The 23,100-nt window shown below is 41.9% G+C and overlaps 1 protein-coding gene across 3 annotated transcripts in view; it reads right to left on the bottom strand.

The window, feature by feature from the left end:
• The window catches only part of PLD1 (phospholipase D1), a 237,617-nt gene that overhangs the window by 113,109 nt on the left and 101,408 nt on the right, over positions 1–23,100 (bottom strand). For all 3 annotated transcript variants that reach the window (XM_062211829.1, XM_062211841.1, XM_062211835.1), the window contains 5 exons: positions 19,136–19,194; positions 18,011–18,103; positions 8,132–8,284; positions 4,976–5,125; positions 2,447–2,530 (listed from right to left, as the gene is read on the bottom strand). In XM_062211829.1, coding sequence (XP_062067813.1) covers positions 2,447–2,530; positions 4,976–5,125; positions 8,132–8,284; positions 18,011–18,103; positions 19,136–19,194 — 539 coding nt within the window. The remainder of the gene's footprint in view (positions 1–2,446; positions 2,531–4,975; positions 5,126–8,131; positions 8,285–18,010; positions 18,104–19,135; positions 19,195–23,100) is intronic.

The following is a 23,100-nucleotide window of genomic DNA, read 5'->3' as shown; positions in this document are numbered from 1 at the left end:
AGCTAAGGATACACTATTCATGTCATCGGAGACCCAGAGGAAATTCTATAAAAGAAAAGATGTCTGGAGAAATAATGGTCGAGATGGTCTCAAATATGGCAAAAGCCATAAAACTAAAGATTCAAGAAGCTCAGAGAACTCCAAGCAGGATAAATCCAAGTATTATAACAAAACTGCTGAACAATAAATACAGAGGCAAAATACTGAAAGCATTTACTAGAAAAATGGCACATCACTCGGAGGGGAACAATGGTTTAAGTGACTGTGAATCTCTCACCAGAAATCATGAAGGCCAAAGTGAAATGGAACTACTTTAACTAGGATGTATAAAGATGTCTCAAAATTGAGTAAGAAGACAAACAACCCCATTTAAAACAGAAGGAAAAGATCTGAACAGATAGTTTTTAAAAAGTTAAACAAATGTCCAAAAACCACATGAAAATATGCTCAACATGAAAAGATGTTGCTGACACAAATGAAAACCCACAGCTGAATACTGCTGCACACCCTCTGGAATACACACTGACAATACCCAGAATTTTCTTTGCTTGTTATGAGCGAAGTTACTGTGAAGATTTTATTCCAAGGGATGTGTTGCAATAAAATTATCCTACTGCAGTTTTGAAAAAGAAACAGTCCCCCAAAATCATTCTCTTGCTGAAAGGAGAAAACATTCAGAGTTTTCTCTCTTTAGATGCTGAGATGAGAGTCTGTATTTTGATCAGAGCCTTCAAAAGCCTTGCTTTATGCAAGAAAATATGGGCTCAATGGAAGAAATCTTTTCAGTCTTTCTCATGTCTTTGCAAATATTCAAGAAGTTTTTAAAGAGGAATAAAGTACCACATTAATCTTTCGTGTATTCTTGTATGTGTTTAGAAAATAGTCAACTAAAGAAAAACTCCTAAGTATGAATCATTTTTCCTTCCTGGTATTTGAGTGAAAAGACAAAATCTGCCAACAACACAAGAACAGAATTAAGCTCCTTCACAAGCATGAGCATGCTGGCCAGCCCACACTTCCTCTAGATCAGTGATTCTCAATCAACAGAGATTTGGCCCAACCGTGGGACATCTGGCAATGTCTGAAGGCATCTTCACTATTATAACTGGGAGCTTGTTTCTGGCATGTAACGAGTAGAGGGCCAGGGATATGCCATAACACACAGGACCCGACAAGAAAGACCTGTCAGACTATAGATATCAATAGTGCCAAAGCTGAGAAAGTATCGCCTAGAATTAAAGGTTCCCATGTAATTAAGACAAAACAGAAGATGGGCTCATATTCCTCTCTCCCTTTCCCTCCAATCTAAAATCAGAAGGAAACAGGGTATGGCGATACGGCCATAGTTCTTACATAAGGCACCATTTGGAAGGAAACAGGATAGAGAAAACATAAGGAATTTCAGGAAACTCAGTTCCTAGATGGAAAACTTAGTCATGTTCATTTTGACTGCAGTCAGTATTCTCATCTGTGATGAGTTTTAGCTGTCCAGGCACACGGGTGAATAGAACATTGCCTATACATCATCAGGGGTAAAATTTCCCAAGAGCTAAGTGAGTTTTGGATATGAGACTCCCTGTGGCTTTACTAAGCAAAACTCTAGCAGACATTTTTAACGAGGGTCAGAGTTGGAACCTGATGTATGTCCATCAGAGCTGGGTGGGCCTGGTCATTATAGATAACATTCTAACATAATAAGCCAATGGAACTATTTCAACATCAAAGAGACAATTCTTAAGAACCATATTCACAGAGCCAGGGAACAGACACTACAAAAGGAGGGAATATACTGGAAGAAGATAATTTTCTATTCCCTCTATAACTATATATTTGCAATATAGTATAATCGTTATTAAAATGAATAGTTGTATATCCATTTCCAAACACACAAAAACCAAATTGTTCCATTTAAATATTTTAAGAGTATATTTGGTGGCCAAGTTTGTTGAAAAGACTTTTCCTTGAGGACTACTGATTGATACTTAGGCTAAATCATCATTGGAGCCGGCGCCGCAGCTCAATAGGCTAATCCTCCGCCTTGCGGCACCGGCACACCGGGTTCTAGTCCCGGTTGGGGTGCCGGATTCTGTCCCGGTTGCCCCTCTTCCAGGCCAGCCTTCTGCTATGGCCCGGGAGTGCAATGGAGGATGGGCCAAGTCCTTGGGCCCTGCACCCACATGGGAGACCAGAAGAAGCACCTGGCTCCTGGCTTCAGATCAACACGATGCGCTGGCCACAGTGCGCCGGCCACAGCAGCCATTGGAGGGTGAACCAACGGCAAAAGGAAGACCTTTCTGTCTGTCTGTCTGTCTCTCACTGTCCACTCTGCCTGTCCAAAAAAAAAAAAAATCATCATTGGGCACTGCTGGTCTTTCTGGTGTACAATTCTTGTAGCACAGTTCTCAACAGAGACCTCCTAGCAAAATTCCCATAGACAAATACTAACCACCAATCTGTGATAAAAATCTCTTCTTTTGCCTCTTCCATTGCATTTGCCACATCTTCAAAATATCCTTTGGCATTAACATACCTAAAAGACACAAACATGAAAACTTCTTAGGACAACATAAAATGGTCCTAGAATCTCTACATCACCCTCAGTCTACTTTATATAAGTGGAAAACAAGGATGGAAAATACCACTGCACTAGTCTATTTTTTTTTCTGTTGCTGCAACAAAGCACCTGAGGCAGGCTAACTTTGTGAAGAGTTCACAGTTTGGAGGCTGAAAATCCAAACAGCGTAGCACCTGCAAAGGCAAGAGATCATATCTCAATTCAGGAAGCCAGAGAGACACTGGCAGGGGCCAGGCTCAGGCTTTCATAATAATCTTCTCAACAACTAACCAGGGTCCCAGGAAAAATACTTTAATTCCTTTCAAGGGCATACCCCTAAGTGACTAATGACTCCATGTTTTAAGGTTCCATTTCACCTCTCAATATTGCCACCCTGCAGAACAGGCTCCCAGGACACAAACTTTTGGAAGGACAATGTCCAAACCATAATAATCTCCTTCCATTTGCTACCTAGGAAGGGCAGTAAGTGATTCCTCTCTGCTTAGAGAACAATGGCTTAACTTAGCCTCACCATCATTTGGGGCAAGATGAATTCTGCTATCCTACTTAAGTCACACACCATGGGGCCAGCACTGTGGTGCAGGAAGTTAAGCCTCTGTGGTGCCAGTATTACATATGAAGACAAGTTCTAGTCCTGGCTGCTCCACTTCCGATCCAGCTCCCTGCTACGACCTGGGAAAACAGTGGAAGATGCCCAAGTGTTTGGGCTTTGTACTCTCATAGAACACTCAGAAGAAGCTCCTGGCTCTTGGCTTCAGTTTGGTCCAGTTTCAGCCATTATGACCATTTGGAGAGTGAACTAGCAGATGAAAGACTTCTCTCTATCTCTCCCTCTGTAACTCTGGCTTTAAAACAGATATATAAATCTTTAAAAGAAAATCAGGTTTGGGGCTGGTGTTGTGGCATAGCAGGTGAAGCTACCATCTGCAGTACCAGCATCCCATATGGGTGCCAGTTCAAGTCCTGATGCTCCACTTTCGATCCAGCTCTCTGCTATGGCCTAGAAAAGGAGCAGAGAATGGCCCAAGTCCTTGGGCCCCTGCACCCATGTGGGAGATCCAGAGGAAGCTCCTGGCCCCTGGCTTTGGATCGGCCCAGCTCTGGCCATTGCGGCCATTTGGGGAGTGAACCAATGGATGGATGGATGACCTCTCTCTCTGCCTCTGCCTCTTTGTAACTCTGCCTTTCAAATAAATAAATAAATAAATCTTTAAGAACAATAAAAAAAGAAAGAATAAAAGAAAATCAGGGGCTGGTGCTGAGGCATAGTGGGTAAGGCCGCCGCCTGCAGTGCCAGCATCCCATATGGGTGCTCGTTTGAGTTTCAGCTGCTTCATTTCCAATCCAGCTCTCTGCTATGGCCTGGGAAAGCAGTAGAAGATGGCCCAAGTCCTTGGGCCCCTCCATTGGCATGGGAGACCCAGAGGAGGCTCCCAGATCCTGGCTTCGGATCAGGACAGCTCTGGCAGTTGCAGACATCTGGGGAGTGAACTAGCAGATGGAAGTCTCTCTTTCTCTCTGTCTCTGTCTCTCTCTCTGTCTCTGCCTCTCTGTAACTCTGCCTTTCAAATAAATAAATAAATATTTAAAACAAAAGAAAATCACACAATGTTTTTCTTCTCAGACTGAAAACAGAACAAAATTTCTAATCCATGAATAGAAAAACATGCTAAGCATGAATTTATTTTAAAATATCCAGCAAATAAATGTTTTCCTTAAATTAGGCTAATGACTTAAACCTTCCATTTACATCAGTTAAGAAAATCTATCAAGTCAGCTTAAAAATCAGACTTCAAAAACTAGAGCTAGCTATTCTCATTGTTAAAAGCAAGCATTAGAAAACCAAGCTACAGGGGTCAGCTCTGTCACTCAGTGGGTCCAGATCCTGGATGCTCCAATTCCAATCCAGCTCCCTGCTAATAGGCCTGTGAAGGCAGTGGAAGATGGCTCAAGTGGTTGTGTCTCTGCCTCCCATGTGGAGACTAGGGCTGAGTTTCTGGTTCTTGGCTTTGGCCTGATCCAGACCTGGCTATTGTGGCCATCTGGGGAGTGAGCCAGCAGATAGAAGATCAATCTCTCTCTCTCCCTTCCTTCCTTCCTTCCTTCCTTCCTTCCTTCCTTCCTTCCTTCCTTCCTTTATTTCTCTCTCTCTCTCTCTCTCCCTCTCCCTTTCTCTGTAGCTCTACCTTTCAAACAAACAAACAAATAAATCTTTAAAAAAGAAAACTAAGCTATAGCAAGTTACTCTACAATTAATTCAGAGAGGCCTTTGACGAGTATTGTGCATAGTATATTTACACAGTTTTGAAACCTGATTCCAGATGAATTAGACCACCAGCATATTATTAGATGCTATGACTATCTTGCCAGGCTCAGGTTAAAAAAAAAAAAAAATCTTACCATTTAGCTAAAGTGTTATCTTGGATAGCAGCATAAGACCCGAATCGATGGTCTTTGAGAAAGTTGGTGCCATGTTTCTGGATGAATTCCTCTATAGCCCCTCCCCACCACCGAGCATGTCTGTAGCTGTTGCATTTTAAAATAAGTGTCCTTTAAAAGAAAAGCAAAATGCAGAAAACAAGGGTCATTTTGTGTTCTATCTGCTCAAACCGCGTACAAAATTAAACATTCCTTGTTTTCTTTGGTACTGTAGCAAACATAAATTGAAAAGTTTAGCCAAGGAACATCACAAATGAGATTCTCAAACATTTTTGGTAGGATTTCTAAAATAATCAATACATCAGAGAAAACACCGAGGTTGCTTACTCACTTATTCACTCATGCAAACAAACACAGACAGACCTGGAGCTTTGCTGTTCTGTGAGGACCATAGTGAGAGGAGCTGAAGGTGCGGCCTCCCATTGCAGTGCTGGTCAGACAACCGAGGCTCCTCCAGAGGACAGCTCCCACGTGCCGCCCACTGTCTATTCCCTGCCTCTTTGGAAACAGCACCCTGACTGTGCATTTGGGAAGACATCCCATCTCTTCCCTTCCCTTCCACAAAAGCTAAACAAAATGGCACTCTCCATCCCCTGGTCCCAGAAAGTAGGATCATGCATGCACGAGCCATTTCTACCCAATGCATGAAAGATAATCTTGAGGACTTGCTCAGGAATGCACCAGAGAGACTCTGCCTTCCACTGAACTTGGTGTGAGGACGGGAGGCAGCTTTCTTACCACCATGAAGGGACCAACGTGAGGATACAGCTGAGCCCCAGAGCACAGAGCCGAGGAAAGCAGGTGAACATTGTCTCAACGACAGCATGGATCTCAGAATCACCAGGCCCAACGTGGCTGACTCACTCCCTGGTATAAATCAGTTTGCATTGGACTTTTTTTTTTTTTAACGCCTAAGAATGATTGTGCATTAATTACAGAGTTCAACCAGTGGTCTTATGTAGAACAAACAGAGCAACAACAACAACAACCACCACAACAAAAATACTAAAAGGAATAAAATAGTAAGTTGTTCCTCAACAGTCTAGACAAGAGCTGATCCTGTCATTGTCTCTCATAGTGTCCATTTCACTTAGCAACAACAACAAAAATACTAAAAGGAATAAAATAGTTGCATTGGACTTTAATGTCACTTATGACTAAACTCTAAACTGTTAAGAGTTTATAAATGTTGAAAACAAAAGAGAACAGGTGATAGAAAATGTTTTTGATGTGGAGTATCAGAATTGGTGACAACAACCAAGAGTTGAAAAATAAGGAACCCAGATTTGAAGTTCAAGGGAAAATAAGGTCATTCAGGCAGAAACCAACCATGAGAGCCATAAATAAGGGGAGGACTGGGAGAGCATGCTGTGTGGGGGAAATACAATGATCCTTCTAGAGCAGCAAAGAGGCTATGTTCACAGATTCCAAAACAGCTGTTGTTGAAGATTAGGGACGTCCTAACCACTCCCATCAATATGTCTCATATTGACATACTGTATGCTACTGAACCCTCAGAGCAGCGGATGCTGCTGGGGTTGGAGACAGGAGGTGAGACAGAGGGGCTGGGAGGACTGAAACACCCTCCACCGGGTGTGACCAAAGAGACAGGAGCTACTGAGGCAGGGGCAGGGGCAGGAGGGCACTGAAAGTGCCTGCACTTCAGCTATCATGCAGAAGGGAGGAAAAGATGGTTTTGGGGAAGACATGGACAAGCAAAGACCTTGTCACAGGATCTGCATCAGAATTAAGGGGGAAGAGGGAAGAATTACAAACATGGGCACAGGAAGAGCAAAGGTGAAGAGGCAAGGAGAAACCCAGTGAGAAGGACTGATGGGTAGAGACACCTGCCTCCCTGACCCACAAAAGGCAGTGCCAGGGAGGGGCTGCAAAGAATGGCAGAGAGATGAAGGCCTTCTGTTGCAAATGGAGAGATGGGACGTATTTAAAAAAACAGTAGGGGGCTCTTCTACCAGGGAGAAAGATCATGAAACCTGGATTGAATGGATTGGCTTGGCTATGGTGCCCAAGTAAGTGAGTGTGAAAGTAGAAATAAGGCAGCTAAAAGTGACTGTTACACGGATCAGTGAACACTGGGGGCTGGCTTCCTTGGTCCACTGGAAAATACGAATGCAGTAATAGGAGACAGGTTTGATGGTAGTGCCATTGTATTTCCAATAATAATCCTGTATATTCCATTCTTAGAGAGTAACAGGGAGTTCAGTCCTATCCCAGATCCATTAAAAAGGCTTGAGCATCTATGTTTTTAACTCAACTCCAGGTATACAGTAACTCATGCATACACATACCACACACACACACACACACACACATATCTGTATTTGTAGGGGTATACCAATGTCAGTAAATGCATATAAAGATGTATATATATATATATATATATATATATATACATATATATACACACACACAAGGGTAAATTATACAGAGACAAATGTATGTATACAAGGGTACTACAAAAACTTTATGGGCAATGAAATTAAAAGATGCTTCTTTTGATGTAAAAATGTTTGAAATTCATGCATAGAGGAGGACATTCATTGAAATATATATTATTGAAAACTATGCATGACTTGCAAACATTCTGTTTCCACCAAAATAAACTTATCTTGGAGCTCAATTTTTTCACAAACTTTCTGAAGTGCCCTCATATATAAAACCACACAGCTATAATATTGTAGGATGAGACATGTAAAGGCTATCAACACACACACCCACTGATAAAATATAGAATGAAAGGACACTTGAGTATCTTTCCAAGATGTCTTTTTAAAAATATGTATGCACGTTTTGAAAATCAAATCATCCTTCAGGAGTTTTGTTAATGAACACACTGAAATGAAAAGATTTTTATTCTGACTCTATTACATATAGGATATTCTACATCTATATATAGATACATATTACACATATGATATTCTGTTCTTAAAAATGTGTACAAGGAAGAAGTATTCATTACTTCTGACTGAGCACTACTTCTAAGTAAGAACTCTGTAGCATCTAAATTAATTTACCTCCTTCACTTAAGGTTGAGAGGAAAACTTTATTTCTGAGAGATCATGGAAGAAATGCCGTTTAAATATTTGAATTTTCTACCTTGAAAGATTATCGATTCGGAGTCCATACTTCGTTTCCGTCTCCTTTCTCCCCACCTTAATTCTGAATTCTTTATCCACCAGCAGGACAAAGGCAATAGCCCCACTGTCTGGTTTCATATAGAGTAAAAAGGAATCTTTCACAATTAGCCACCTGTCAAAAGATAGTAAGAATTTTTTAAAAGTTGAATTGAATTACCAAAACAAAAAAAAAGATGATAAATATTAAGTATACACTCTTAGCAGACTATAGTCATAATTTCATTCTTTTACACGGAGGATTTATTTTTAAAACATCACTATGAAACAAAAACTCAAAGACCATCCTATTATGTTTTTTCTAAGAAGTACTGGCACCACACAATTCGAAGTAATTCACTAGCTCTTTAAACACTAATGGCAAACCCTGGAAGAATGTCCTTGACTTTGACAGGCAGCACTTGCAGAATGTACATGGAGGCCCAGCTATCAGAAGAATGGAATGCACTGATGTTTATTAGAATAAACCAGCGTGAAAGAGACAAATAAATTCTCCAGTAAATATGATCACCCTTTAAAGGAGCCACTGATGTTCTTTTCAAATCATTTGTGGTTTAAAAGAACTTTAATAAATGATGTTCAATGGGACATGAGCATTTCTCAAAAGTATTTCCATTCAATTAAAAACAAATGTCAGAGCCTCAAAATGACAAAAGTACAGCGGTAAGCTGAGGGTCAGAACAGGAGACAGTGGATGTAGATGTTCTCAAAGGAGCATACAAGGCTAGTGGGGGTACAAACGATAACTGCAGGACAGAGATGATAGGTACTAGAAAAGAAAAGCAAAAAGCAGTGGTGCAAGAAGACGGAGTGCCTAGCACTACCCAAGAGCCATGGCACTTTCCTGAAGAAGTGTCTTCTGAGCATGGCCAGGAAGGATCCCACCGAGGAGACCCACAGTGAGGGGGACCAGGGCATATACCCCACCCGGGGGGAGGAGCTGGCATGGGTTCTTAGGTGTGAAATCCTGCATGTGCTGGAGGAGCAGTCGGTGTGGCCACAGTCCTGGGGGGCATGGGAAGAAATGCAAGAGTAGGGAAAACAGGCAACGGCCACGCTGAGGAGGGTCTGAAAGCCAGACCACAGAGGTCGGTTTTATATCATGGACCCGAGCTTGTATTATCCTCAGCTTGCCTGTTACTCAGCATCTACCAGGATGCTTGTGAAAAGTAAGATTCATGGGCCCTACCCCAGATCCATTAAAAAGGCTTCAGAATCTGTGTTGCTTTTATTTTGTAAAGCAAAACAAGACAAAAAGCAAGGTGCTTATTAAATAAGGGACTCTCATGCCCTGGCAAGGTAAAAGGACAATAAAAGGAGGGAACATCAAAAAAGCTTGTAGAAAATGAAATCAAAAGATGTTTATTTTGGTGCAAAGATTTTGAAATGCAAACTTTCAAGGTGTCATCAAAAAGTTCATTGGGAAAGGATTGTTATAAAAAAAAGTACTCAAGGATTTCAAAAGTTTTTGGCACCAAAATGAACTTACCTTTTAACTCCATTTACCATGAATTTTTTGAAGTGTCTTCTCATCATTGTTTTTTGAAGTATCTTCATTTTCCATGAATTTTTGAAGTATCATGTTTCAGAAGGGCAGATATGAAGAGAGGGGTGTGGTGTGGCAGGTCAGCAAGTGACTGCAATAAAGCAGTGGCTCTTCTCATACTTTATTATTATGTTTAAAATTGATTGACTTATTCTATTTATTTGAGAGGCATTCAGAAAGAGAATTCCTATCTGCTGACACATTCCTCTAATGCCTGTAACAGCCAGGGCAGGGCCAAGCTGAAGCCAGAGCCTGGAATTCAATCAGGGTTTCCCACCTGGGTGGCATCCAATTACTTAAGCCATCATCTGCTGCCTCCCAGGGAGCAATAAGTTGGAGGTGGGGGGCAGAGCTCCCTAGGGTAACTGCTGGGTCAAATGCCTGCCTATCTTCTGATTCTGACAAAATGCAGATTCTCAGGCACTGTAGCAGTGCCCGGGATTCTGCACTTTCAACAAGTTTAATGGTGATGGCCATACTAGGACCACATCCTGAGAAGTCAGGAGGCAGAAAATGGGCATGACACTGACAACAGGAAGAGCAAGAGGTAGGACATTCTCATGTTGTGTTAACACCAGGTACAAGGTACTCCAATAATTAGTGGAAAATGGAATTAAGGATAAGTTCTTTCTGATGCAAAATAACATCAATTTCCATGCATTTGAGGGGTCTTCAAAAAAAAAAAAAGCTTGTGGAAAATGTACATTATGAAATAATTATGTGGGGCTGGGGCCATGGTGCAGCAGGTTAATCCTCTGCCTGCAGCATTGGCCTCCCATATGGGTGTTGGTTTGATTCCTGGCTGCTCATCTTCCAATCCAGCTCTCTAGTATCACCTGGGAAAGCAGTGGAAGATTGCCAAAGTTCTTGGGCACCTACACCTGTGCTGGAGACCCAAAGAAGCTCCTGGCTTCAGATCGGTGCAGCTATGGCCATTGTAGCCATTTAGGGAGTGAACCAGCAGATGGAAAACTTTTCTGTCTCTCCTGCTCACTGTCTGTAACTCTACTTCTCAAATAAGTAAATCTTAAAAAAAAAAAGAAATAACTATGCAAGAACTTCAAAATTTTTGTGCCAAAAATGAACTTTTAGTTCTATTTTCCATGAACCTTTTGAAGTACCCTTATATTCATATTTATCTGTAATTGCTTAGTGATCAAATGACAGTCAGTAACTGAATAAAGTAGCAATGGGTATAATATCATATATTGGACAAAATAAAGCACTTGGGATGATTCCATACTATGGAACAGATAAGGTTAGAACACCTGAATATAAATTATGTAATACGGTAGCATGGGAACTTGGTCTTTAAAATATTTTATGAGAGGAACCGGTGCTGTGGGTAGTAGGATTAGCCTCCACCTGAAATGCCGGGATCCTACGTGGGCTCTGGTTTGAGTCCTGGCTGCCTCTCTTCTGACCCAGCTCTCTGCTAATGGCCTGGGAAGGCAGTAGAAGATGGCCCAAGTCCTTGGGTTCCTGCACCTGTGTGGGAGACCCAGAAGAAGCCCCTGGCTCTTAGTTTGAATTGGCCCAGCTCTGCCATTGCAGCCATTTGGGGAGTGAACCAGAAGATGGAAGACCTCTCTCTCTGCCTCTTTCTCTCTCTGTAACTCTGCCTCTCAAATAAATAAATGTTTAAAAAATATATTTTATGAAAAATATTTACTGAAGTTGCCAATCACATGTTGTAGTGGCTTTTTTGGGATTCAATGTAAACAAATCTGCATTGATTTCTACATAGTTTCCTTTCATTTATTTTTTAATAAATTTAAATTATTTTTCAGTAAAAGGCACGCATGTGAGATAGTTGTATAAAAGGAGAAACATCAGTGTCACAGATAGCAAATGCCTATCTTTGAAGGCATCAAGGTCACAGACAGCAAATGCCTAACTATGTAAGGAAAGAGGTGGCATGACAAAGTGAGTCTGACTTCCCTGGCTTACTCTTAGTGAATGAGTAAATGAAAGAAAAAAAGGGGTCCACAGCCAAACTACCTTCCAAAGGAAGTTTATCACTGGGGGCCTAACAAATATTAAGGCAACTGAATAATACAGTGGGTAATAGTCTCAAAACAGTATTTAGTACATGCAGAAATCATGCATTTTATCTAACACTCAATACAGCCACGATATCAAGGGTGACTCAGTGACTCCGATGGGGCTCAGTTATGAGTTCAGAGATACAGTTATCCACTTGCAACGTGGTTAAGCTAAAAGAGATTAGATAGATCACATGTCTGTTGAAGTTCCGTCTTCAGCAAGCTAGAGACAGTGCGGCACAGGAGCAGCTGTTTGGCACAGGTGTGCTCTGTTGCTGACCAGGAAGGAGTCGCAGGCTTTGAAAACTATGGCTGGCAGAGCCAACAACCTAAGAAAGTCAAATCACCCAGACTGGTGAGTTTGCCTGCCTGGAAGGCAAGGATACCTGAATGACATCAGAGCTAGCCCTCACCAGAGCTGCACACCAGAGGCAACAGTGCGGGATGCCAGTAAAATGACCCACATCCAGGTGTAACAAGCACCCACCATTCACCTTAGAATGTGAAGAAAAGCTCTTCAGAGCCCAGGCTCATGGCTTAACCCTGGGAACATGGGCTGCAAAACCCACCCTCAGGAATAGACCACCAGGTATCACTGTGCATTTAGCTCCGGTGCAGGCTGCATCATCCTGTAAGAACGGCTCCCTTCCTTAATTCACATAGAGACTGCGTGGGCTGTGGTCTTGTCCAACAGCAATGAGATGGCAGGGCCAGCGTTGGGGCGTTGCAGGTAAACTACCACCTACAATGCCGGCATCTAATGAAAGTGCCGATTGTGTCCCAGCTGCTCCGCTTCTAATCCAGCTCCCTGCTAATGGCCTGGGAAAAGGAGTGGACGATGGCTCAAGTGTTTGGGCCCATGACACCTGCATGGGAGGCCCAAATCAAGCACTTGGCTCTGGCCTGGCCCAATGCTGGCTCTGGTGGCCATCTGGGGGACTGAACCCTCTCACTTTTTAATAATGCCTTTCAAAATAAATAGATACATCTTGAAAGAAAGAAAGAGGGGGGAGAGAGAGAGAGAAAAGAAGAAGAAGGAGGAGGAGGAGGAGGAGGCAGGGAGGGAGGGAGGGAAGGAGGAAAGGAAGGAGGAAGAGAGGGAGGGTGGAGATGGCTGCATACGTTGTTGGCCAGGGTACTGTTAAACTCCCGGGAGTGTCATTCATGCTTTATCCTATGTGGGAGGTTCTTCCTCTGCTCTGCCACATGTGGGCTCCTGGAAATATGCAACTGCTCCCCACAGACTGCTAGATTTTGAAAGCTGCCGCAGAGGTAAATGTTTCTCTTTTGATAGGGGTGAAGTGTACTTGTAATCGCCCTTAAATACCAGAGCAGACTGACTTCTGGCCTCCATTTAAAGCTCTTCTTAATCAAGCCTTCCTTAAAATTGCTCTGAATTCTTCCCTTTCTATTTTTTTGTCAACAGAGAAATGGGGGTATGTGATGATGTGAGAGAGAGAGAGAGAGAGATCTCACTTGCTGATGCATTCCCCAGATGTCTGCAACAGACTAGGCCAGGGCAAAGCCAGGAACTAGGAGCTCAATCAAGGTCTCCCATGGGTGGCAGGGACCCATCGACTTGAGCTCTCACCTGCCGCCTCTCAGGGTCAGCATTAGCAAGCTGGAGTCACGAGTCAGAGCTAGGACTTGAATCCGGGCACTCTGAGATGTGATGAGGGGATCGTAACTGGCATCTGAACTACCAGGCCAAGCTTCCCTACCTGTTCTTAAAACAGGAAGATACACATCAAGGAAAAATTCAGCAAAGGGATGAGGTGCCTGTCCTCAGGTCAGCCCCTCTGGGCTCCAACTCCAGGTCCCTCCTTGTCGTCTAGCCTCTCCTGTCCACCCATGTCCTGACCTCCAAGCTAATTCCACTCTGGGGCTCTGTGTTTGCTGTTCCTCTGCCGAGAAATGATTCCTTCCAGACCCTTCCATGGACAGCCCACATCATCCATCCAACTTCCCTTTCTAGGAAGGCTACTCCGGCAAAACCTGTCACCTCAAACCTCCCCACCCCAACCCCGTCTCCACTCCATAAAGCTGCTCTGTTTTAGCTTCTTTGTAGTGGTCTGTCATTCACTGCCCCCTGCGCTAGGGGGTAAGAGACAGGAGATATCACTGTCTTGTCCACTGCTAACTGTCCAGTGCCTACAATAATCCCCCATCAGCCCAGTATAAGCCTTCGGGCAAAGCAACCACTCTGCCTAAATCCCAATGGAAAGAATGGGTCCCAACGAGTAAACGAAGCCATTTCGACACTGTCACTACCTAAAAATTTTACTTTACTGGAACAGCTCATAGTAAACACAGACTTTACTTCTCAACATGTACACATTTCGTTCTCTTAGACATTATCTGAGAAGAGAAACAATGTCTAGCCCACTACCAGGTTCAGAGATGGTGTTCGGTAAGCCTGTTATTTACACAGACGTTTTACATTATGAGAAGAGATGTGTACTGTGGTTGTCTTGTTCTCCCATTTTTTTTTCACTTGTATCTCAGATAAGGTCATTACGAAACGAGTGAAAGCAGAATCCTCCTATTTACCTTTTCTCAATTTATTAAGACAGAACAAACAAGAAAGTGATCAGAATTTTTTTTTTAATAGGTTCAAACAACAGCAGAAGAGAGGGATGGGTATGTAGCCTAACAGTGAAAAGTTCGGATGCTGGACCCCACATCAGAGGGCCTGGGTTTGATCCCCTGCCCATGCTCCTGACTCCAGCTTCCTGCTAATGCAGATCCTGGGGGGCAGGGGTGAGGGCTCAGGTAATTAAATCCCTGCCACCCACCCTGTGAGATAGGACTGTGTTGGGCTCCTGGCTTTAGCATCAGTTCCTGGGGGCATTTGGAGAGTGAACTAGCCAACCAGAACATTCTATAAGTCTCTCTCTCTCTCTCTCCTCTCTCTGCTCATCTCTTCTACCTCTCAAAAATATTTTTCTAAAGTATGAACAAGTGTCACCTTTAAAAGTAACTCCCATTTAGACACCAGTAGTCTTCTTCTGTGAGAAACTTTCTAAACTAATTTTGTCAGTTACACTTTATCATCTATATGTGATTTCTGATATTTTAAATCCCACAGATATGACTCAGGAAATACTTATTAATATGGAGCCACAGCTTTAATCTGCACAGGAAGATTTACACAACTTAAAATGATGACACATTTCATTTCGGGCAGGATCGTATCTTTTTAGGTTGTCCTGGTTGAAGCATGACGTAACCAAGGTTAAATAAAGAGAAGCATAGTTCTTTTATATAACAGTCCTGCCCACTGTCCCTGGCCTCTGCTTCTCACAGAGGCTGTAACTCCAAAGTCACTTCTTCAGGGAGCTTTTCCTTGAGTCCCGGAGCTACTAAAGTCCCCCTCTGCATGTCCCCAAACCCTCACTATATCACAGCCTTTTTTCTCCTTCAATGCTCTTATTGACATACGATATAGACTTGCCAGCCGATTTCTGCCTGCATTTCCTGCATATACTCAGAGCTCTGTGGGGCAGGGGCTTTGTCCTATTCACCACTGTCTTCCCAGCAGCTAGAACACAACCTGAGTAGAAGCCTTAGGGTCAGTTGCCCCAAACGTTAAAGTGTGAGACAAAGGCACTTCGTAGGGAGGCAGTGCCAGGATGGACAGCAAGGAAGAGCGCCATAAAGGATGTACCCTCACACTCTTTATAATGGACAAGAGAGCCATGAGCCTGCTCGCACGCACAGGGAGCATCGTGCCAACTGAGGGGGGTGAGAGCTGGACTCCTGACAGCTCTCGGCTGCTCCTGGGGCTGCAGAGGCTCCCAGGCTGCTCTGCACGCAGGGGCTCTGGGTAAAGAGTCCCGAGTGCTGAAGGGTAAAGTCTGAAACTCCCCCTACTTGGCATCTGGCCTGAGTATTCCGGGTTCTGTACAACTTGGGCTGACAAGATAGCGCAAACGGAGTCTCTCAATTTCCTCAATATCATTTGCACCTGAGTTTATGCCAGTTAGAGGTTTATATCAAAGTGAGTGCTTTTTTGAGTATATTACCTCCCTTTTTGCTCAATATGTTCTAACAGAAAATTTCACTTTCTTTAAGTTTGATCTTCCGATAAGGGTCGGAAGGCCCTTGTGATTTCCTCCATCCTTCCCAAGTCTAGTACCTTACTGGTGTTAATGCCGCTACGGCAGACATTAGCCTATGTGTGTAAGAGGGGTCAAGGAAAATGCGGAGTTTTAAGGAAAACAGATTCATGTGCAACGGAACGAGGAAACAAGTGCTGAAAGCCAGACCCAGCCTCGTCTGTCTCCCCCAGCCCAAGGTGTCCTTGCCTGTCCTTTACCGAAGGGAACTCACTGAACTGAGGGAGGGCGGCAGCTGGCCCTCCTGGACCGAGGGAGTCACGCGCCTCTCCAATAGTAAGAACCCTGATGGCCCGTATTGTTTATTTAGGGGAATTCCATACCCCCAAATTCTCCACCCAGACTTTCCCAGAAGAGGGAGGAGGGGAGAAGAAACAAGGGACGTGTACTCAGGAAGCATATTCAGGCCCTTGAAAACCCGGGTCTGAGTGCAGACTGGGCTCCTAGTCCTTTACTGAGATGCCCGCATGGTCCATCAGGTATAGCAATTTCTGTCTCTTCACTTTTTCCAATAAATGGTGCTAAGATCGCATTCTCGGCTGCTTGTTCATTGGCCACATTCTTAGTCGCCAACAGAACAAGTTCCCGGGGTTCAAATCAATAGTAACAATCGTATTTCTAATCGGCAGTGTATTTTAAATAAATATGTTTAAAAGTAGACACTACTATTAATTTTATATACTTGAATATACACATAGTTCAATTCCATTATTTACATGAGTACATTTATTTTACAGTTGGAGAATATAAAATATTCTTATGTAGATAAAAAATATTGCTATCTGATTTCTTAATGGTGTCATTAATATTTTTTTCAATTCCAGTGCATTATCATTAGGACAAACAGCTATTGTCTATGATGTGCAAAATTTAAAAAATACCGCCCCTCAAGGAAACTTTACTTGGGCAGAAATAAAATATGAAATTTAAGTCCTCTAAATATATCATACTTATCATAATATACATTTTTCACAAATGAAAGTCTAATATTATCATCTTAGAAATCTGTTCAATTTTTCCTTTTATGTTTTTAAGTATACAGTTAAGTGGTTTTCAGCATATTTCAAAAGTAGTGCAACATCACCACTAATTCTAGAATATTCTCATTATCTCCCCTCCCAATTCTACATCCATTAGCAGAAGTTAATTAGCAAAAATAATCCTGGAAACCTATTTACTTCCTTGCCTTCAGGTTTGTCTACTCTAAACATGGAAGCCTCTAAGAAGCTGCTTTTGTATCTGGCTTTGTTCACTTAGGATGTTTCATCTGTATGGTAGCACACATCAGTTCTTCATTACCCTTTTCATTAAAATTTTAAATTTTGATTCAGATGTAATTCAGATACCCATAAAAATTACAATTCCACAGTTTTTAGCACATTCACAAAATTGGCAACCACTGCTACCATCTAATTTCAGAAAATTTTCATCACCTCAAAAAGAATACTCTACTATATGGAAATACCATATTTTGTTCAGCCATTTATCAATTTATGGGCATTTGAGTTGTTTCTACTTTTTAGGTTATCATAAATAATGCAGCTGTGATAAGTTTTGGAACAGACCTTTTTTTTTTTTTTAAGTTCTCTTGGGTGAATACCTAGAACTGGAATTTGGGGAGCATAGGGTCACTCCATATTTAACAATGTGAAAAAAATACCAGACTGTTTGCAAAGTGGCTATACCATTTTACATTTCCACCAGCAATAGCTGAGGGTTCCAATTTCTCTACACCCTCACCAACATTTGCTATTGTCCATCTTTTTAATTACAGCCATCCCATTGGATAGGAAGTTGTACCTCACTGTGGATTTGATCTACACTTCCCTGGTGGCTTGTAATGCTGTCATCTTCTCTGCTTACTGGCCATCTCTGCATAGTCCTTGGTGGCCACACTGCTGAATACCATGTCCACTGAGTTCTTCTGGATATTAATTTGCATCCTCTGCCAACAAGTCCCATATTGGGTAAACTGCTTAAGTACATACTGTAACTTAGATTTTCAAAATATAATTTAAGATGTGCTCTACCATGGTTTCTACAGGATTTATCATTTAAGCCTGGTATGCAAAAATACCGCTCAACAGCCAGTGTACTAACACAAACACACGCAGGAAAATCCCCAAGCCTACCTTTTTGACCAGCGGTAGCAAGCTCGTCCATGCCCACAGCAATTCAGACCTGGTATTCTGTGCCCTCCAGATCTTTTCATTATCATGCCTTCTCTGAAAGAAACAGCGAATTAACCCAGCGTAGCCAGAGTCCCAGCTCCAATAGAGCTTGTACAGGCTTAATAACTGCGTACCAAATGAAGTTGTCCACGTACGATTTTCCTCCCTACTTTTTCCTCCTTCACCGTCAACTAGTTCAGCGTCGTATTTGTTAGGCTGAATTCTATAATGGCTAACCTTGAAAACATTGTGGCCACATAGAGCTCTTTAGGCATCTGAGGCAGCATAACTGTGCTTTGCATTAGCATCCTAGTGCCTGGCTCTAAATGCTAAGTGCTCCCCCAGTCATTGTGAACACCTAAGAAGATCCTGTGCAGAGATGGTTCAACAGCCACTGAGACCATGGTGGGGCTCACCCACAGATTCTAGGGCTTCATATATAGTTCTAGCAACCAAACCATGCCCAAAGTGGTAAAGCAAAGTACACATAGTAAGCTATTGCTACTTCCACAGAGACTAGCTTTGAAAGTAGTAATCTCTTAATTTTGAAACAGTAATGATTGAACAAAAGAGATTTTTAAATAAACAACTGCCAACAATGCATTTAAAGATCTAAAATTAAAATTTAAACTCTTTATGTTATCAATCTCTAATATTGTGAAGAAAAATAATCATTAAGCTTCCATGTGTTACACATCATCTATTTACACAGTATTATTTTTAAAGTCATTAAGATTAGTGACAAATAGTTAACTTTTATAAATTATTAGAAGAAAGGACCTTCTTTATTTGACATTGAGAGCATTTTCACACACATCAAAGTTCCTTGAGTATTGAACACTCCCCTGCTGGTTTAGCGGGAATCTGGGCAGTAGGTACATGACAGTAAACTAATTGCTATCACTGTTCACTGTAAAAGATATCCTCTTTTAGGTAAGTAGATTCCCCCAGTTGCCCTAATTCTATTGAGGAGAAAAGCTAGCAGGAAAGCCAGGAGGTCCCATCACCATGGCATGCCACTAAATCAAATATTAATGCTTAGTGGCTTTTCATACTTCTTTCTCAAGGTCCAGTACTGAAACTTACATGCCCTTTGGTCCCAAATCATGGATGAAAGACAACTGGCTTATATCAAGGAATTCTGTCTGAAAACAAGAAAAAAATTCACACGTTAGAAAGCAAACAAATGAAATTTATGCATTAAGAATGTGTATGAGATACTGGCATGCATAAACACTGGTACTCCGTGGACTGTGCAGGTCAATAAACACAGTTACTCTGAAGTGCTGTTGAGAAGCATGTAAGCAGTTAACACAACCAATAAAGTGATACATACCCTATGATACAGAGACAAAATGTTCAACAAAGTCACAGAGAGCTTCATCCAATACTTTTTTGTGTTTGTTTTTGTTATGGGAGGAAGAACTTTGGCAGTATGTGTGCAGAAAATACTAAGAGTGCATGATAAGTGTGATGTTGGTGACGGTTCTGCAAGATGGACCAGATTTGGCATGTAGAAATAAGACATGAAGAGGAGAACAGAACAGAAGGTGTAAGAAGGAGATACAATGCACAGCTGGGCTACAGTGAGTAAGATGGAAAAGGTCATGGAAAATGATACAGCAAGCTAGGTTGCCAAGAGACTGGGGAGACATGTGAACACCAGGCATAACAAAAAATTATTTTTAATGAGTTCAAAGAAAGAGAATTCTAGGCCCACCTTCACTACATAGATTACTAGATGACTGACAGCTATACCTATTATAATATCAACAGCTGTGGCTAACATTTACTGAGTGTGTGTTGTGTGTTGACACTGAGTTGAGCATTTTCCGTGCACTATCTAAAACCTTTTAGAAGTAGGTGCCACTTTCCCATTATATAGAAAAGGAAATTGTGATTTATAGCATACATGGACAGTTTTTTGGCAAAGAACCAGACAATAAGTATTTTGGAGTTTGTGAGCCATACAGGCTCCACTCCTCCATTGTAGTATGAACACAGCCACAGATGATGCATAAATCAAATAATGTGGCTGTGTCCAATAAGACTTTATAGCTATAAAATATGAACAGAATTTACATATGGCACAAAATATTATAGTATTTTCAGTTTTTTCACCACTAAAAACAAAAGCTCATCTTAGCTCATGAATACATGAAAACAGGTGGTCTGCTCAATTTGATACAGTTCACCAACCCCTGGTTTGAGAAATTCAGTTGTCCAAGTTTGTACAACTAGCAAGCGATAGATTAAAAATCAAGTTAGGCCAAATCAATCTGAAAATTAAGCTACAAAAGCAAACAGTTATCTACCATGTCTTCTATTCGAATGGAGTCCACTGTATATACTGGCTAGGGAAGGGCTAGATGCAAATGTGAAGGCACAGAGGGAAAAAGGAATCAGCAGAACGTAATGTTTCCCGTATATACGGGTTTTATCTCAAGCCATTCCTGAATCAACTGGAGTTAGACATTGCATTGTTCATGATTTATAGATTTTGTTTTAAAGCAGCCAACAGTTAAGTCCAGATGTAGCAACCTTCTTTGGAGCATGTCAATAACAAACTTGATGGAAAAAAGGGGAACAGACATTCTCCAGCATCAGGAAGCAGACAGAGGAAGTCACACATGGAAAACACTCCATCTCGGCAAAATTCTGTGTGAAGGACCAGAGCAGGGACACGTGAGTGTAGTTACAGAGTAGTGGGGGCAACACATAGCAATTTTAGAAATAATAATTATTTTAAAAACTCAAGGTTTTAAAATTTATTTTACTCTATACAACATGAGATTTAGTACAATGCATTTTTATAAATCTGATTTGTGGCAATGTATTCTAATTGGAAAATGTAGCAACCCATGGGCTATTAGAAATGACACTCAGACTGTCAACCATACATAAAATCCAAAACATTTCAAAACTTTAAACCACAACCTTTCATTTTATTTCTAAACAAAGATAAAACGTTAGAAGAGGAATGTCAATCCCTGTTTACATTTGATGAATCTGCTTCAGAGGTGTAATTACTGTATGCAAAGTTACAGAATGAGCGGAAGAATAGGAAATGAAAACAAAAATCAAAGAAGCAAGTTTTCTAATACATAACTCTTATCATCAAATAACTAACAACAAAAAATTCCCTGAAATAATTCAGAAAACATAACACTACAGTATCAGTACAAAATTGCTAAATTTATGGAAATAAAAATCATACATCACCAATGTAGACCATCAAAGGTTTCATAGTAACATGAACGCTACTTTATACTAAAGGATTAGTAAAGTCTGACTAAAGAGGGATTTCGAGAAGGAACTTCCCAGCCCTAAAGTCAAGGTAAAATGACAGGCAAGCCGGCACTGTGGCTCAACAGGCTAATCCTCCACCTTGCGGCGCCGGCACACCAGGTTCTAGTCCAGGTCGGGGCGCCGGATTCTGTCCCGGTTGCCCCTCTTCCAGGCCAGCTCTCTGCTGTGGCCAGGGAGTGCAGTGGAGTTTGGCCCAAGTGCTTGGGCCCTGCACCCCATGGGAGACCAGGAGAAGCACCTGGCTCCTGGGTTCAGATCAGCACGGTGCCATTGGAGGGTGAACCAATGGCAAAGGAAGACCTTTCTCTCTGTCTCTCTCTCTCTCACTGTCCACTCTGCCTGTTAAATAAATAAATAAATAAATAAATTTTTAAAAAATGACAGGCAAAACCTAATAATAAAATATGAAATTGAACAAAGATTGTGCTGCCTGAATTTCACAATAAATCTTCAGTGATCATAATTCCATTCTGCATTTAGGAAGGTGACTCTCAGGAAGAAGTATTTAAAAATCAAATTAGCCTAATAATACTCCTCAGAGCATATCCTATTGACCTCTTGAGTAAAGTACTAATTGATACCTTTCTGGTTTTGTTCTAACCTGTGAAAAGTGTAGGTAAATAATACTCTTGGCCCTCAAAAAAAAAAAGAAAAAAAAATCAATGTGACTTGGCAACTGAATGCAGAAAAAGTTAGAGAAAGAGTAACAGAAATGTTTCCATGCCAAGAGATAAGAAACAAACCCTAGGGGGTAGCAACAAACCCTGGAAATTACTTGGCAAACAGGCAGTTCTGCTCTTCTCACTCATTTTTGTATTCTAGGGGAGAGTGACTTTCCAAGCCCCATGTCATTCGTTGGGCAGCAAAAATCCAAGCAGCTGGTCAAAAGGAAATCACCTGATGCAAGGAAGAGGAGAGCAGAGTTGGGCAACTGTGTCGTGAGGGTAAGCGGGAAGCTCACCTCCTCCAGGAAAGGCTGCCTTCCAGGGAAAACACTTAGCACGGGTAGAGGCAGCAAAGACATCTAATGTATGCAGAAAACAGGGAGGTTGGATGAAGAGCTAAGTACTCCTTCTCCTCTCTCCAAGAATCAACAGAACAGAACACGTCCCACAACTTGACACAGCTATTCAAGTCAGTACAGCTCTTGCTTGTCCTTGACCTACCCTTCCCCTCAAGTTAAAGCTACTCACCCTACAAAACAAGCAAGCAGTGAGCTCAGTGTTATTGATCTGTGGGATGTTTCATTCAAGATTTCAAGTTAATCACCACGTTGGAGATAAGGAATCTGAGTCACAAGAGTTAAACTCTAACTGTTTAGGGCCTTCTCCTGGAAATTGTGCATTTTGTCCTACTTTGAGATTTTAATCTTAAGGGTTTTTTGTTTGTTTAGTTTGGTTTTTGGTTTTATTTGAAAAGGCAGAGGCAGAGAGAGAGAGATCATCCATTAGCTGGTTCACTCCCCAAATGGCAACGATGGCACAATGGCCAGGACTAAGCCAAACCAACGCCAGGAGCTTCATCCAGGTCTTCCCCACGGGTTCAGGGGCCCAATTACTTGGGCCATTCTCCGTTGCTTTCCCAGGCCACAGAAGAAAGTTGGATTGGAAGCCAGGGTGGATCGGAAGTGGAGCATCCATATGGGATACTGGCATTCCAGGTGGCAGCTTTACCTGCTACACCACAGCACCAGCCACACCAAGACACTTCTAAACTGGTCATGGAATTCTACTTCAGTTCTC

The sequence above is a fragment of the Lepus europaeus genome, chromosome 2 (assembly GCF_033115175.1).
Source record: "Lepus europaeus isolate LE1 chromosome 2, mLepTim1.pri, whole genome shotgun sequence".
In the NCBI taxonomy this organism is placed as follows: Eukaryota; Metazoa; Chordata; class Mammalia; order Lagomorpha; family Leporidae; genus Lepus; species Lepus europaeus.
This window is presented reverse-complemented; position numbering and strand designations above follow the sequence as displayed.